This window comes from Zootoca vivipara, chromosome 1 (genome assembly GCF_965207765.1).
Source record: "Zootoca vivipara chromosome 1, rZooViv2.hap1.1, whole genome shotgun sequence".
NCBI lineage: Eukaryota > Metazoa > Chordata > Lepidosauria > Squamata > Lacertidae > Zootoca > Zootoca vivipara.
This window is the reverse complement of record NC_142582.1, coordinates 71,800,001-71,817,086: the sequence shown is the minus strand read 5'-3', so window position 1 is coordinate 71,817,086 and position 17,086 is coordinate 71,800,001. Positions and strand designations below refer to the sequence as shown.

General features: G+C 40.2%; 1 protein-coding gene across 5 annotated transcripts in view; it reads right to left on the bottom strand.

Annotated features, from left to right (window-relative positions):
• DCDC1 (doublecortin domain containing 1) overlaps nt 1-17,086 on the bottom strand; it is a 244,302-nt gene that overhangs the window by 115,702 nt on the left and 111,514 nt on the right. For all 5 annotated transcript variants that reach the window (XM_088653766.1, XM_060275323.2, XM_088653781.1 and 2 more), the window contains 4 exons: nt 10,650-10,751; nt 8,494-8,660; nt 3,637-3,762; nt 1,672-1,777 (listed from right to left, as the gene is read on the bottom strand). In XM_088653766.1, coding sequence (XP_088509892.1) covers nt 1,672-1,777; nt 3,637-3,762; nt 8,494-8,660; nt 10,650-10,751 — 501 coding nt within the window. The remainder of the gene's footprint in view (nt 1-1,671; nt 1,778-3,636; nt 3,763-8,493; nt 8,661-10,649; nt 10,752-17,086) is intronic.

Sequence of the window (17,086 nt, the reverse complement as noted above, 5' to 3'; positions counted from 1 at the left end):
CTCAATCACTCTTGCTTCAGCGAGTTGTTTTTCAACCACTGTGCCGTGGCACCCTGGGGTGGCTTGAATGATGATCAGGGCTGCCGCAGGCAGCTCTGGCCTCTGTCCCTCTTTCTTTCCCTCTCTCCACTGACGCCCTCTTGTGTATCTGCCTCCCAAAGGCTTGCACAGCTGTTTGTTGCAGCAGCCTTGGCTACAAGCTCCACAAGCAAGTGGCGCTTCTGTGACTGGCCAGGGGGTACTGGTTGCTAGGAGCTGAGGCGGCCTTGGAGTATGCCAGCATATGAGTGAGGGAGCCCAGCCTGCCAGCCCTTGCTGTTGGGGATGGACAGACAAGTCTCCGGCCCCTGTGGGGAAGTGTGAGGAGGCACCTCTCTTTGGAGTGGGGGGGGCAGCTCAGAGACCAAGGAGAGGGGAGAGGGGAGGATACTGGGGGAATACTCCATAAGGGAGAGTGTTTTAGAAAGGGTGAGAGGCTGCCAGCTCTGCAGGAAAGGGGTAACATAACTGGGCTCCACAGGGGTGCCGTAGAAGGAATGTAGTTGATCAAGGGAGTCGTGGACTTAAAAGGGTTGAAAACATCTGCTTTAGTGGATTACATATGTCCTTCCTTACTGCTCCCCTACTGGTTCCAGGCCACTTTAGTCCTGCTTTATTAATTCATTCATGCATAAACCACCCTCTAACAAAGTAATCAATAAATAAAACAATTCAAAATAAAAATAAAAACAACAAAAGTAGAAAGAAAGCATAAAAACACGGAGAAGAAAAACATGCTAAAGATAAAGATTAGATGGCTTGGAGAGAACACAAAACTCTGGGTGCAATTCAACATTGTGTTAGCTTGCCAGATGGAATAAGCGGGCTTTAACATATTGAATACCTATGAAAATATATTCTATCTGAATTGAAGTGCCTGCCTTCCATAGGATGCATATTCTAATCTCTTTTGAATCCACAACCTGATTCACATTCCGAATCAATCAGCATTACTGTACAAATGCAACTTATGTGGGGGTTCAGTTCTGGGTTGTTGAAGTCCCTTTCACCCCATTCTGCCTCTGCTCCACCCTGTTTCACTGCCTACCACGTCCCCTTTGCAGCACCAAAAATGACACGTTTCCGCAAGGTCATGCACGACTCTAATGCACACAAGTTGGGAGTTGCCTGTATACCCAAACCCTTGGAGTCACCCACACAGCTAGTGTGTTTGTGTGTGGAGAGAGAATTCCCTGTACCTGCAGAAGCTGTGCCCAAGATGGAGAGCTTAAAAGCTCTTTTTGCTCTGAGTAACCCAAGCAGACAAGGTACAATAAGAACTTTTAAGTTTTCTGCCTTGCTTGTTGGGCAAGACCTGCTCTCAATGCAGGCTCTTGGATGCTAAAGATGGTCACATGAGATCTCACAGGAACTCAGATGCTGCAAAAATAGCCTTTAAGCTCTCCACCTTCTTCAGATTTAACTTGCACATTTTCAATGAGCCTGCCATCAACTGCATATAGTTTGATAATGTGCAATTTAAAACACACATAAGATGTGGTGATACCCTTTTTTCTTTTATAAATTTTTGTTTAAAAAAAAATATTCCTAGAGGACTGAAACATTTAATTTGCAGATCATAGTGAAAAGTGTTTTTTTTTAACAAAAAAACAAAAAAACCTCACTGCTCACCTTATATTGTATAAAATGATTGTCTGACTCCACAATTTCCGAGGTTTCACATTCCTGATGGTTTGTGAATTGAATGTTGTCTGGAAATCCAGCACAAGCTCCCCAACTGAAATGAGCAATCAAAAATTATTGTTATTTTCGAATCAAGCAGAGCCCTGCTGGCAGATGCGCATGCAAAGTCCACAAGGAATTGCTTTAATGTTTTTTCCCCCAAAGTATAATATGGATTCTAAATCAACTCTCTGCAAGTTTATGTAGAGCAGTTATACTATATGGCAAACTTCTATAATTCCTCGCAGCCTCCCAAAAGGAAGAGGAGCTGAAATTTTAGTAGCCCAGGATTAAAAGATCCCAACTGGTGACAATTAATTGTATTTTTAAAAGCCAACAATTAACTGCAAAGACATATGCAATCACGTCAAGCTTGGTCCAAAGGTAGGTCTGCTCATATAGGGACAATCTTAGTATTGTCTCTCTAATGCATGGCTGCATTTTATTCCATATAAGGGAAGAACTGCCAGTCACCGGGGGGGGGGGGTTACACTACTATGGTTGGCTCAGAACCTGCCTACTGCCCCTGACATTGTATGGCTTTGCTCTGACAGCAATTGTATGCACAGGCAATGCACATCTTTCTATAGGTTGTATAGACATGCATTACATCCCCTCCCAAGGCACTCTTCGATTTTGGGCATTTGCACTGCTAATTGTAAGGTCCTAATGCAGGCATCCCCAACCCGTGGCCCTCCAGATGTTTTGGCCTACAACTCCCCTGATTCCTAGCTAACAGGACCAGTGGTCAGGGATGATGGGAATGTAGACCAAAACATCTGGAGGGCTGAAGGTTGGGGGTTCCTGTCCTAATGTTAACTCCATAATGTGCATTGCTATCAGCCAAATGAGGTGAGGCAGTGGCCAATAGGAAGAGTGGCTTTTTAATGGTGGCACCCCATTTGAAGAATGCCCTCCCCAGAGGCTTCCCTGGCAACAACATTGTATTTTCATCACCAGATAAAGTCCTTTTTATTTTCCTCAGGTTTTTTGTTTCAGTGAGTTTAAATTCTTTGCAGTATTTAGTTTCTGAACCAGGGGTCAGCAAACTTTTTCAGTCCAATGTACCTCAGACCTTGGGGGGCGGGGGGCGGACTATATTTTGGGGGGGAAATGAACAAATTCCTATGCCCCACAAATAACCCAGAGATGCATTTTAAATAAAAGGACACATCCTACTCATGAACATGCTGATTCCCGGACCATCTGCAGGCCGGATTTAGAAGGTGATTGGCCCCCGGCCTTAGTTTGGGGACCCCTTTTAAAAAGGAGCGAAGGAATAAACTGTGTGTGAATTAGTTCTCTTGATCCAAGTTTTTGTGACTGTTATTTGATACAAGAAAGTGATCTTTTGGCCATTCACATTTTAGTACATTAAAAACAAATGGCTCAGCTAATTTTAAATCAACATTGTTTAACAGCTCAATTCTATGCATATTGACTGAGTTCCACTGAGTTCCATAGTCCTTACTCCCAGCTAAGTGTGTAATAGCCCTGCTGCCTTTGCACTATGATGGGGTAGCCAGTCAGATGCTGCTATACTAAATCTTCCATCATCTCTGACCGCTGGCTATGCTGACTGAGGCTGATGGGAGTTGGAGGTTTGGAAGGCCACAATTTAGCTACTCCTGCACTAAAAAGGCACAATGCCTTATTCAAATTACCCCCAAATTATTAAGGAGAAAGGGCCATATCTTCATATCTAAATCATCCATATATTTAATGCAAGTTGGAGGTTTGCTGAGTGTACTCCAAAGTAAATAGCAACTAATGTGCTTTGATGCTAAAGCAAACTGTAAGTGTTTGCTTATAATAGTTATAGCAACAGTTGCAATAAACACCAGCACTGGAATCCCCCCTCCCTTCCCAACTCCCCTACAATTTTAGTGCTTCAGAAAACTCATATAAATGTACTTGTCATATCCAGGCAGTAAAGCAACTGTGGGATCCAGAAGTGTTTTATAAATAACTGTGGTGCCATTCTTTTCAGCTGCAGCCACTCTGTCAAAGGTCAAACTCAGGACAGGATTTACGGGAGACCTGAAAAATTGAAATATTGTCAAATATGACCTTTGGCGGGGGAGGAAAAATAAGCTGTAGAACCAGTCACCATATGTATATGAAGCAGCAAGCACAAGAACTGAAGTTGGTAAAAATGAATTTAGCAACAAGACATTCAAATCTATACCTCTTTCTGTTTGATGGCGAGAAAAATTAGTAATCTAGTAGCTACTGCCCTGTTGCAGTTCCAGTGCTTTCACGTAGGGAATTAATTCTCACTACAAGGTAGCTTGTCATCTTTATTAACCTATAGGTTATGCACAGCAAAGAAATTGAATTATTCCTGAAATAGTGAGTCATCTCCAAGCAGAAATAATTGTTGGGGAACAAAGAAAAAAGAACTAAAACCAGCTCCAAGTTGATCATCTACGAAAATACAGTTGCATTTAATGAAGAATAGGGCACATGCTCACACTGGTGATTTTCTTAAACGATGAAGCTAAAATGGAGAAATTGGGGGGGGGGTTCCTCCTTTCAGCAGAAACCGGGAAATAAGGGAGCCAGCATTCCTCCTGGAGCAGTGCAGATTCTCTTTCTCTCCTCAGTTCTACACCTTCATCATTTCTGAGGACACTCAGGCTGAGCATAGTGTGTGGTGCAAATAATGAGGTTTAGTTATGTCAGAGAAGATCCAATGTGGTTCTGACTTGCAGTTTTCCAGTAGGGCAAACATGCTCTAAATTGCATTAAAAGCCTCACAAGACAAGCATCAACTGGTGAGTAGTCAAAAATGTGAAACAATTGTAAGAAATTGTTTGGTGAGGGGTCTGTAATAATCTGTAATAATCTTTTATAGAATTATTTTGTGAAAAGTAGTTGACTGATAGTCTTCTTGGAAGAAAGGGAAGGGGATTTTCTATTCCTGGGAGAAGCTGGCTGGAGTAGGGACATTGGGACTGGCCCAACCCATATCCCTAACTGAGCATTTAGATTGGAGGTGACAAACTTTGAAGGAAGGAATAAGGTAGACTATAAGAACAATCAACTAATATTATATCTGAGCAGATGTCAAATCCCTAGTCAAACATCCTGTCATGCACCATAATAAGTGATGTAATATTTGGCAAAATAAGTCTGGAGATTTTGTGAATATGCTCATGGATTCATCAATTCTCCACTTAAACTGCTGAAAGCTTTTGGTGGCTATGACAAATAAACAGGACTTTTCCTTAGGAAAAACCAAGAGGTGAGCTACCTTCCGTGGAAGGTATGAATTAACAAGGTATGAATTGGCTGACTAAGCAGAGTCAAGGCAGCAGCCTTCCAGAAAGGACAACAGCATCATGATGAGGCCAGAATTCCCTGTAATCATGATGTCAGCTTGCCTGTCATGCAACCGTGGACAGAGTAAACAGAGAAAGAGGCTTGGAGGACTGAACAATGAGAGTCAGGAAAACTATAAGAACTTTCACAACAGAGACATTTTTGGATGAAGAACTTCATGGTACCCCAAGGAGAAGGTGGAAGCTCAAGAATCCAAAACACTCAAGAATCCAAAACAAAACCCACCCCCAAAATTCCTGATGGCGACAGAAGGCAGAAAACTGAGACCCCGTTTTAATGAAGCTATGTCCTTTACAGGAGTGTTTTGAAATGCTTCCTGTAGTGTTAACATAGGACAAAAGCATTCCCATTGAAAAGAAGAGGACAGGCCTGTTTGAAACTATGTAAAATGGAGATAGAAATACAAAGTTTCAAAAGCAAGCTCCTGTGTCAAGAAATTGGTGCTAGAACATATGTGACACCCCCCCGAACTAGATAATCTCCACAGAGGTGAAATGACGCATGTGAAGTAGCCTTTATGCCAAGATAAAAGAAAGAGTGAAGGAAAGTGCTTTTAACAGGGTGAAGTAATAATCAGAATTATTGATTATGATCAAATAATAAAATTCATGGATATTTTTTCTTAAGATTGCATATCCATAGGGTTAAAGCTGGGGTGAAAATAAAAATCTATAATACCTATTTTTCCACACTACACATGAGTTTGTACATTTGCTGCATTTGACAGCACCCTGTGTAGTTATACTGTACATTTCTTCCTTATTTTGTCTAAATGGTTCTTTCATACTGCAATGCCGATTCTCGATAAAGCAGTAATGCATCTTGTAGTTCTAGGTCCAATTTGTGAAGCAGCCTTGTGGACAAGACTTCAAGTTAATTTTGGCAAAAGAAGTCCACTATATATTATAATTTCAACCTCAGGTATTACTATTCAGGAGATGACTTGCCTGCAAACAACATTTCTGAAAAGACTCTCTATTCTAACAAGGGGAAAGAGACACCCCTTCAGAGAAGAATTGCTGTTCTAAATCTGTGTCAACACCATCACAAGGATGTAAACTATACATAAGATACTTTATAAACTTAATAAATAGTGAGCCAGATTCCAGTCTGGTACAAAGAGAATTAAATTACTCAAGTACAAGCCATGTTACTCCTTTTATAATTGAAAAATAATTCATTGTGAAATAAATAAATATTTTTAACATGATCAGCATGAAGACAGCTGCAGTTGTTGTTCTGAACTATATAAAGATTATAATCATTCCATTCTGCTCAGTTTTGGGAGTGCACTTAAGACTTCTGCTCTCAAATTGTTCTACTGTGCCTACATCAAGTTAAACTCACTGCTGCTCATAAAATATCAAACAATAGATAAGTAAACAACCATTTACAATCAATCAACTATTGAAACAATGAATCATTTGAATGCTTACAAAACACAATGCCAAGAAATAATTTGAACATATAAAAATAAGGGAGAAAAACTATATAAAAAGTATGATGAAAATAGCACACTCAACCCGTCCCCACCCCCACCCCAATTAACACAAATATTTTGTTCTTTTGGAGGATCCATTTCCAAAGAATTAGAGCTGCTTCTTCAGTTCACAATTTTTTGACAGAGCTCAGTATTAATATTTCTTAATCCAAATAACATGATTAACAGTACAATAATAAATCACTACAACTGAACTGTATATAAGAATTCAGATGAGAAAAACAAGAGAAAAGGAACATTTTAAATAGACTAAATTGTTAAATTTTTGAAGTTTTATTTCCCCTTTTACAGCCACATTGATCTTTGACAATATCTTTATAAGACAATTTAAATTTGAGAAGACATGCCGGTTTCATGGTTTGCTTTGCAAGTAATCATTGAAGATACATTATGTGAGAGTGGCTATCATTTGTGAGCAAATCTTAAGGTATGCAGGTAGGGTCTAGTCAGAATATTGTTTATTGACATAAAGGATGTCATTATAGAAAGGAACCCTTACCAACTTATGTATATCATATAGCATATATAAGCTACCGTATATTGCTCTAGTTGCAGTATTCTACAGGGAATTGAATTTGACAGTAAAGTTAAGGCTCAGGTATTAATTTTTTTCTTTGTTTTAAAACACATTGTGAGGTGGAAGAAAATAGCTTATCATATTCATCTGCAGTGCTTAGTATCGTATTTTTAACACATTGTATTTATAGTTACAGCCTTTTCACTTTTCATGTTAGTCATAACAATAATTTCCCAGATCTTGAATATTACTGAGGCTACAATTCCATGCACACCTACATAGGAGTAAGCCCCATTAAACATTGTGGAACTTTCCATGGCACAAACAAGCATCGGGTTGTGCTATGATTGTACCGATTAAAACAAAGGAACGGGGAATTATATTGGGCTCTACAAATTACTTATCTCTTTATAAATTTACATAAAGTGCCTGGTATTTTTTATTCAAAAATGTAAACAAATCCAGTTGTAGAAAATGAAAAAGCAACGTAAAAATGTGGAAATATTTTTCGGTTCATGGGCGTGGGTGTATATCCATAACATAAATAAATCAAAGTAATTGTACACTGCAGCTACAGCACATGAAGTGTATAAGCATCCTTGCTTGCAGTTGAATAAATAAATACAGATAATCTTACTAATACACTTCTGCCATACACATGAAGAAGTAACTTTTTAGGACATATGTGCTAGTGAAAAATTAATTCACTTCATGGCTACTACAAGACAAACTCTGAAATACATTAATTTTTGCTTCTGGAAGTAACAATAATTGTGTGGATTTTTTTAAAAGCCCATTTCCTGAAACGCTACAAATAAATTAACTAAATTGCATGGACTTGGTGCCTTCCATTTTTAACTATAGTTGGTCAGATTTTACAAGTTTTACCAATTTATTTTTCATTCTACCATCACTGGTGCTCAAAAGGTTAATACTTTATTTGTGAAAACATAGAGCAATAGTAGGGAATCATGTTGTCTACAGCTTCATAAATCTTGCTTAAGATCCTTTTCAATTACCATCCATTTCTCCTTTAAAAAGGGACAAAAAAATAGTGGAGTGGAAACAGGTCAGGGCAGTCTGTGACAATGACAGTGTGATGGGCTTGGACCCCCTGTGGTGTTTCCATCTGCTATCATTAAGGTGACTATTCAGACATGAAAAAATCCCTCTTGCTGTGCTGACAGGCAGACATCAAGAACTATGACAAGGCATTAAGACAGAAAGTCAGAGACAGAGATGTCATATTCCACAAACAATACTGTCTCAAACCAGACCTCTGAAATTTTGTTGGAGTTTACAATAAAAATAAAAGGGATTTTACTTGGAGGTTATCAAACTTCCCTTTACAGCAGTTTGACAACACAAAGATTGCTGACAGTCACAGAGCTAAACACTTTGCTCCTACCTGTAATCTTCACCATAAGAAACCCAAATTTTTTGCTCGTTCTGCAGTAAAAGTGGGCTTTTAATTTCTTGCCCAGTCTCGTCAAAAAGCCGGGTCGGAAACCGACTGAGGCCTGACGGTTTGAAATCTGCTGAATGTTGAAGCCTTTGGTGAATCATGTGCTGTACCTGGTGGTGGAAGATATAAAAAAATAAGAAAGGGAACATCTGTAATAAATTGTTTGTACTCCATAACCAGTGATGTCCAAACAAACGATAATTAAATTCATATAGAATGTTAAAAGAAGTGTGAAATGACTGCAATGTTTATCTCAGTGTAAAGTAACAAAATGAGCACAGGCTTTTAACCAGCAGGGGGTGCAACAGGATTATGGTTGAGCTCTGACCCCTTGGCACACAAGCTGAAAGCAGATGTGACAGTTGTACAGAACAAGCAGTTAGCTTCTACATACTGTAACAAGCTTTCTTGATAAAGGTTATGTTTTCCCAGTCCACATTTGGAGCTGCATTTTGTTGCTGTTTTTACTGAGCTTGTTAAGGTCTGACAATTACTGTGCTCCCCACCATCCTCCTGCCAAACCATTGATGATCAATAGCTGAACAGGGATAGCACAAGACTCATTTAACAATTTCAGCGCAGTAAAAATATACACTGAGGCATGGCCAAAAAAAAGCACCACCCCTCAGCCCCTAACCATGCTCTCCCAGAGAAAATAGTGCTAAGCAGCTTAATTCAGTGGAATATTCAAGCAAAGTATGTTTTGCGAGACAGTTCAAAAATCCAACCTGAATTCATTTGAATTGTATACCTTAAAATATAAAAAATTCTCCTTTTAAGGAACTTTTAGCAATCTATTATGTAGCAAACACTAGTACACCGCACATTCTGTGATCAATTTTCCATTTCATGGCATCGTAATGATGGCTCTAAATATAGTCACTTCATTCCACATGCCCCTCCTAGTTGTCACTCTTCTCTGAGTGCAGAAAGCTCTTTCCAGTAGATTGGTTCATACTCTATTCTCCTTTGCCAGCTTCTGCAACTGAGCATATCACAGAGGCCTCAGATACATGACCATATTGTGACAGTATTTATAAAACCAGTGGTACACCCCCAGTATTATTAACCGCTGTTGGAACCATAAACGTGACACAGTAAAATTATCTCTTGCATTAGTGCAAGAGAAAGAATTCCAACAATAAAAAATACTCCTAGCAGTTAAGGAAACATCACAATCTACACAACAAATCTCTGATCATGTTCTTCCATATCTGGGATTTATCTCTTTCAGTGATTACCATATCACCTATGGCATACCACCAATTGACAATCATGTTACTCTGTCAATATAGTTATAAATCTCCTGATTTACTCCGATACATACATATGATCAATATCAGGGGAGGCATTTGACTAAGGAGGCATATTAGCTTCCTATATCATGATTTGAGATGTCCCTCATTCAAATCTAAACTCAGCCACAGAGCCCACTAAATTTTCTCCACAAGCTACTAATCTTGCATTCTTAGCTCTCTTTCATCTGCCATATACTGTACAGAAAATAATACTAGTCAACTTTAAATGTAATCCTAAAGATTACAGAGATATTGGGTGAAATCCAATGGTGTTCACATGCAACCAAAATGTATTTCCAGCTGTCCAATGGGATTTCCCTTTCTCCCCCCTCCCCTACACTCCCCAAATCTGCTACGGAGGGTTGAGGGACCCTTTGGAGCAGATCTGGGGACTGCAGGGGGGAGGAGAAATCATAGAATCATAGAGTTGGAAGGAACCACGAGGAACATCTAGTCCGACTCCATGCAATGCAGGAATATTTCACCATTTGCATGATGTTGGTAATGTATTTGAAGAGCTTGTTCAGTGCAATTCATTCAAAGATCTTCAAATACAACATACTCTGACAGAAGTGAAACAAGTGAACAGTCACATCTCACTGTTTTAACGGTTATTAGGTTAGCCTCTACATGTGAGCACAGAGAAAGAGTGGCTCTGCTATGCAAGAATAGAAATAGATAGAATAGAATAGATAAATAGAAAATATGCTATATGTGGGAACTGCAAAATAAATCCCCAGAATGAAAGCTTCAAGTCATTCGAATAAATGTATGCACTTAGGGAAGTATTTCCTAGCTTACCCTCTCCATAACAGCACTGGGTTGGTCCCCAGGATTGATTTCCATTTCTTTTCTACTGATGTAAACAAGAATCTCCCCAGTATCCTTGCCATTTTCATACACCTTCAAAAATAAACAGTAATTAAGTAAATGTTATGCAAGTTATAGATCATTACAATCAAAATGGCTTACACTAATCAGAAAATTCAGCATTCACTTATAAAGAGGTGTCAAGCCATCAGCTCTCACTACAAAGTACATTAGTCTGGTGCACATAAAAGTTTTTTAAAAGGGTTTTTTTTAAAGTCATATTGGATGCTTAAAAGGTAAAGGGACCCCTGACCGTTAGGTCCAGTCATGACCGACTCTGGGGTTGCGGCGCTCATCTCACGTTATTGGCTGAGGGAGCCGGCGTACAGCTTCCAGGTCATGTGGCCAGCATGACAAAGCTGCTTCTGGCGAACCAGAGCAGTGCACGGAAATGCCGGTTACCTTCCCACTGTAGCGGTACCTATTTATCTACTTGCACTTTGACGTGCTTTCGAACTGCTAGGTTGGCAGGAGCTGGGACCGAGCAACGGGAGCTCACGCCGTTGCAGGGATTCAAACCGCCCAAGAGGCTCAGTGGTTTAGACCACAGCGCCACCCGCATCCCATTGGATGCTTAATACTAGCTAAAACCAAGAAAAATCCCTTCATTCTAACAAAAATGTGTTATGTGTGTGTTTTTATAATGTTCACTTGAATTTCAACTACAAATACATGGAAGGCCTACTTGTCTAAATAAAGCTTAAGGAAATATGGCCTATGTAAATGTTTACCCTGGAAATAATTTAGGATTATTTCAAATGTTAGTCATGTTCTACATATAAGACATTGCTGAGCAGTCAAAAGCATGAAAGAAGCACGGAGAGACTTGTGGCTGCTTTTCCAGTGCATGTTATGATTGATGAAAAATGCAAGGGTGCACCCACTGCACCTGATGAATTGAACACATTTTTATGCTTCACCAAAATGTTCCAGTTCTGTTCCATTCATTTTAAAGGAGCTTCTGCAGGAGAACGTCCTGGTGCATTGTGCCCTATGGGTCAATCCCTTTGTCTCCTACTCACCCAACAGGGTCCTTGGATCACAAAGGGAACTCACAGGCTTTGGATGACTAGCATGGTTATCCAATGAATCAGATGTTTGTCACTTAATTGCATTATAATGAATAAATGTAAATCTATTCAATAACTAAAAAGGGGGAAAATACTTGGTTATGAGAATATTGACAAACCCTTGTGATCTGTATTTTTTGCTGTAGTGGGAATGAGAGCAAGATTGGCAATGTCTAGCAGTGCAAGAAAGGCTCCCTGAGAGACAGTCGGGAGAATGATGCCTGCCTTTAGAGGCTTTCTTATGTCTCATGGAGTGCGCGTTGAGGGCTGCTGTGAAAAGAGTGGCCAGGTGTTCCTCATGAAAGGAGAAAGAGAGGCCAAAAAAAAGACTGTGTTCTTCATCTCTTTGCATTGTCTCCCTTAATGCCAGGGACCAGGGAACTCACAGCTGCAGCTGACTGGGTTTCAGGAGATGTGGCCAGAATACTCTGCATGAGGCCTCGGAGGTCTAAGGATTCAGGAGCCTTCACAGTACCAGAAGTGGGCTTTCCCAATCTAGCTAGCCTCCTCACTCACAGGGGAAAGAGGCAATACAGTGGTACCTCGGTTTACAAACACAATTGGTTCCGGAAGTCTGTACTTGACCTGAAGTGTACTTAACCTGAAGCGAACTTTCCCATTGAAAGTAATGGAAAGTGGATTAATCCGTTCCAGATGGGTCCGTGGAGTACTTAAACTGAAAATACTCAAACCGAGGCGTACTTAAACCGAGGTATGACTGTACCTTATTCCAAGACGGCACCTCCTGCCTGCATCTTTGTTTACACTTATAGATAAAAAGGTAAAGGACCCCTGGATGGTTAAGTCCAGTCAAAGGCAACTATGGGGTTGTGGTGCTCATCTCGTTTTCAGGCTGAGGGAGCCGGCGTTTGTTTGCAGCTTTCTGGGTCATGTGGCCAGCATGACTAAACGGCTTCTGGTGCAACAGAACACCTTGATGGAAGCCAGAGTGCACAAAAATGCCATTTGCCTTCCTGCCACAGCGGTACCTATTTGTCTACTTGCACTGGCGTGCTTTCAAACTGCTAGGTTGGCAAGAGCTGGGACAGAGCAACGGGAGCTCACTCTGTCACAGGGATTCGAACCACCGACCTTCTGATCGGCAAGCCCAAGAGGCTCAGTGGTTTAGACCACAGCGCCACCCGTGTCCCTATACACTTGTGTATTGCATACACACACATATCTGCTCCATGGTTAGTTTGGGAGCACCTTTTAAACATTCAAAAGGCCTTTAACCAATCAGCTAAACACTACACTTATAGAAATTACCCGTTTCTAGATAAAGGGTTACTTTTGACTGAAAAGTGCCAGTATATATTATATCATGCTGGTAAATAGCCACTTGACTGGCAAGAATTGATGCTATGTAGCCAGGCAGGGAATCTATATACAGTACAAATCATTGTATTCAAAGGACAATGGCTAATGTAGCTATGTGTGTGCAGGGGGGCTGGTATAAAAAAATGGGCTAGTAAAAAAATACTGTAGACTTATAAATGTATTTGCAAGACACTGCTATACCGTACTAAAAAGCACAAAAGCTAAATGATTCCTACTGGCTGAATCAAGTCAACTGGAACGGCACACTGCTGACGATTTGGTGTGACATGGGTTAGAAATAGGTTCTAGGGGTAGGCATATAGGAAAGTTTGCTTTGTGTCAGTTGGCACTGCATGACTACAAGTTAAAGAAAGAGCATCAACGGAAAAGAGGTGTCATGTGCTGCAGCACTTTTGGTAATCTCATCATTTCTCCCTTCTTGCAAACTGTGCATAGCTGTGATTCCCCACATTTTCTATGCAGATAATTGACTGAAGAAGCAACAAGGAGAAGCATCCTTAGAGATTAAGTGCTTTTAGTCGAAGCAACCTGCATCTGCTACATATACAGCTTTAAAAACTTATAAGGCATATAAAATAGATTTACTATCATATTATCTAATAAAAAGTTTCTATTTTACAATTTGCATACTATATAAATAATTAGCAGGAAATGCCTCTTTTCTGCAATTGCCAGATTTTCAGTGCAGAACTACATGAAAACACGAAAAATAAAATGGAAATATAGAATGCATAGCTATTTTTATTTCTGGTTAGAAAGAAGTCTATCTCTGGGGCAAACAAGAACAACAGGAAGACGTGAGAACAGCCAACTTATATAACATCAACTCCTATCCAGGAGTATGGAAACATCTACTATTTGGGACCACACTTTGGTTAGACATCTTCAGTCCATTAACACAGACTTTTGTAAGAAGTGAGATTACAGGAAGAGCACTGTTGCTATTACTTTTTTCAGTGTTTCTACAATGTTTGAAAATGCTCGGGCACAGTGGAAAACAACATCTCTCTAGACCAGCATGTTTCCAAAGCCAGCTGCCAACCTGAGAAAAACCAGTGACAACACACAAGGGCCACATTAGTTCCTCCACCACTACTAAACAAACTGTTAAAAGTTCTGTTAAACCTCACAGTAGGTGTTACACTAAGAGCCACTGAGCAGTACCTATTTCCTATATTACAGCCAAAACAATTTCCCACCCAAGTGCAGAGAAGCGAAGAGAGACATAATAACGCAAAAATAGAGGGAGATGATAGTACTCAAGCTGAACTGATGCTTTTGCTCTTTCTTTTGTATAAGTCCTGGGCTACCTTAAAAATAAAAGGCACTGCAATATTAAGCAATATTAAACAAGCAATGCCTATAAAACTCTGGTGGTTGCTGCTTTAACTTCTATACAGGAATAAGTCCTTCTCGTCTGTGGTCAGAACAACTGCATGTGACTCGAGGAACTCCTCGTTGAAAATAAATATACATACCGTATATTCTGGCGTATAAGACGACTGGGCGTATAAGACGACCCCCAACTTTTCCAGTTAAAATATAGAGTTTGGGATATACTCGCCGTATAAGAAATATGACCTGGCATATAAGATGACCCCTGACTTTTGAGAAGATTTCCCTGGCTTTAAAAAGTAGTCTTATACACAGGAATATACAGTATATTAAATAACTTTGAATACAGCACAATGAAATCAATCCAAGTCTTGCTCTAAACCATGATTTGGAGGATCAAAACCATGACTTCTGAATTGAGCCAATGTGTAGTAATGCCAAAGAGAACTTTGCAGAAAAAAAACCTGGCATACAAATTTGAAGTTAGATATAAAATACATTCAACCACAATGACTCACTAATAAGTGTGAAGAAACTGCAACAGTTAAGGTTAACATCTAAACTTTACCTTAACTTTACACTAAAAATGCATGGATAGATTCAGTTAAAACCACTGTAAAGGTAAATAATGAAGCAGTATATATATCAGTGTCAGAAATCAGGAAACAATCCTGAGAAATGTAATACCATCTTCTAGAGCTTTAACACCTAAGAAGTAGAATACACACAGGATTTTCCAATATTCTGCACCATGTTGGTTGAAACAGCTAACCAGACCACCTAGGAAGACTGTCCGAGTATCAGCTAAAGAGTAAAAGCAAAAGTGAAACTACAGAAAAGTGGAAATCCTACAAAAATGAAAGAAATTGGAAATAGAATCAAGAAACAACAAGCACCAACAGGGGATATTTGATTACTCTCACACTGAGATGGACATATTGACAATATTTTTGTAATATATGTGTTATATTTGTTTTTCCCGTGCCAAGGAAGGAAGTAGTATAGCAATATGTATTTACTTTTCAACTGTGAGCCAATTAAGATGCCTTAACATGATAAGTAAAGCCAATATGCAGGTAGAGGTTTCTTTAATTTGTAGTAAAATGTTTATATTTGCACAATGAAATGTACAAATCAGTTTTTAATAAAAACAATACAAAGTTATTTTTAGAAATAAAATCAGAGTAAAATTCAATCATAAAATCATATAGTAGTCACTATAAGAAGCTCAAGGTGATGCAAATGGTTCTCTCCCATTTAATTCTCTCTGTAACGCTAACCCGGTCCACATAACACAGTCCCAGAGAGAAGCATGCAGCCATTTTTCTACACTTCAGTCCATTTCCCTTCCACACAAAGCAATCCATTCATTTATTGCTAGAGTTGTTATATATTCTATCCACTGATCGAAGGGAGCCATGGTATTATCTTTCCAATGAATTAATATCAGTCTTTTACCAGAAGGGCAAGCACAGAAACTTAATTTATGGTAACCCTTTGCCATGCCCCATATAGTTGATATAAAGTTTAAAACAATATTATCATCTGACAATACTACAAAAATACTACCTGAGCATGTACGCAGAAGCTATCTGCTTGTGAGTGTCAAGTATGTGGAGAAGTTTGGAGACTGAAGAGAGGGGCCTCTTCTCTCACACACCCCTGCAGAGTTATAAGAAGAAAACTCTCTTTGAGCCCTGCATGAAGGCCTTATTCAGGAATGAAAATACATGGAAGTTGCTGCATGCTAAGATATGGCCCCTGCCAGCAAAAGCTACAATTTAGACATGTGTGTTATTCATAACTGAAGTTATTTTCATGTATTTTTGGGCTTGGGAATATGTTCCTATGTGCAAGATGTAATGTATCCCTCTAACTCTTTTTTCTATATTGGATTAAAGGTTTTTAAAGTGTTGTTCTTATTAGACTTAAAACTATTAAAAATGAACATTTTAAGGAAGATATTGAAACATCATCTCAGATTAAGCAAAGTATAAAGCTGAGAATTTACATTGGATATAATTAAATGCACACATTAAAAGAAACACAGATGGCAAACTGCAATACAGTGGAACCTCGGTTTACGAACACCTCGGTTTACGAATTTTCGGTTTACGAACAATCCTAACCCGGAAGTTAGTAAACCGAGGTGCCCGAGGCCTACTGAGCGTCCGAAGCCTTCGGGGAGGCCGGGCCTTCGCTCCGATGCCTCCTGGAGGCCTGGAGCGAAGGCCCGGCCTCCCCGAAGGCATTGGAGCGCTTCCGTGACTGGGCTGCAGCCACGGAAGTGCTCCCCGGCCTCCGCGAAGGCATCAGAGCCGGGCCTTCATTCCGATGCCTCCCGGAGGCCGGGGAGCGCTTCCATGACTGGGCTGCAGCCACGGAAGCGCTCCCCGGCCTCCGCGAAGGCATCGGAGCGAAGGCCCGGCCTCTGGAAGGCATTGGAGCTGGGCCTTCGTTCTGATGCCTCCCAGAGGCCAGGGAGCGTTTCAGCGACTGGGCTGCAGCTGCGGAAGCGCTCCCCGGCTTCCGTGAAGGCATCGGAGTGAAGGCCCGGCCTCCGGAAGGCATCGGAGCCGGGCCTTCGTTCCGATGCCTCCCAGAGGCCGGGGAGCACTTCCG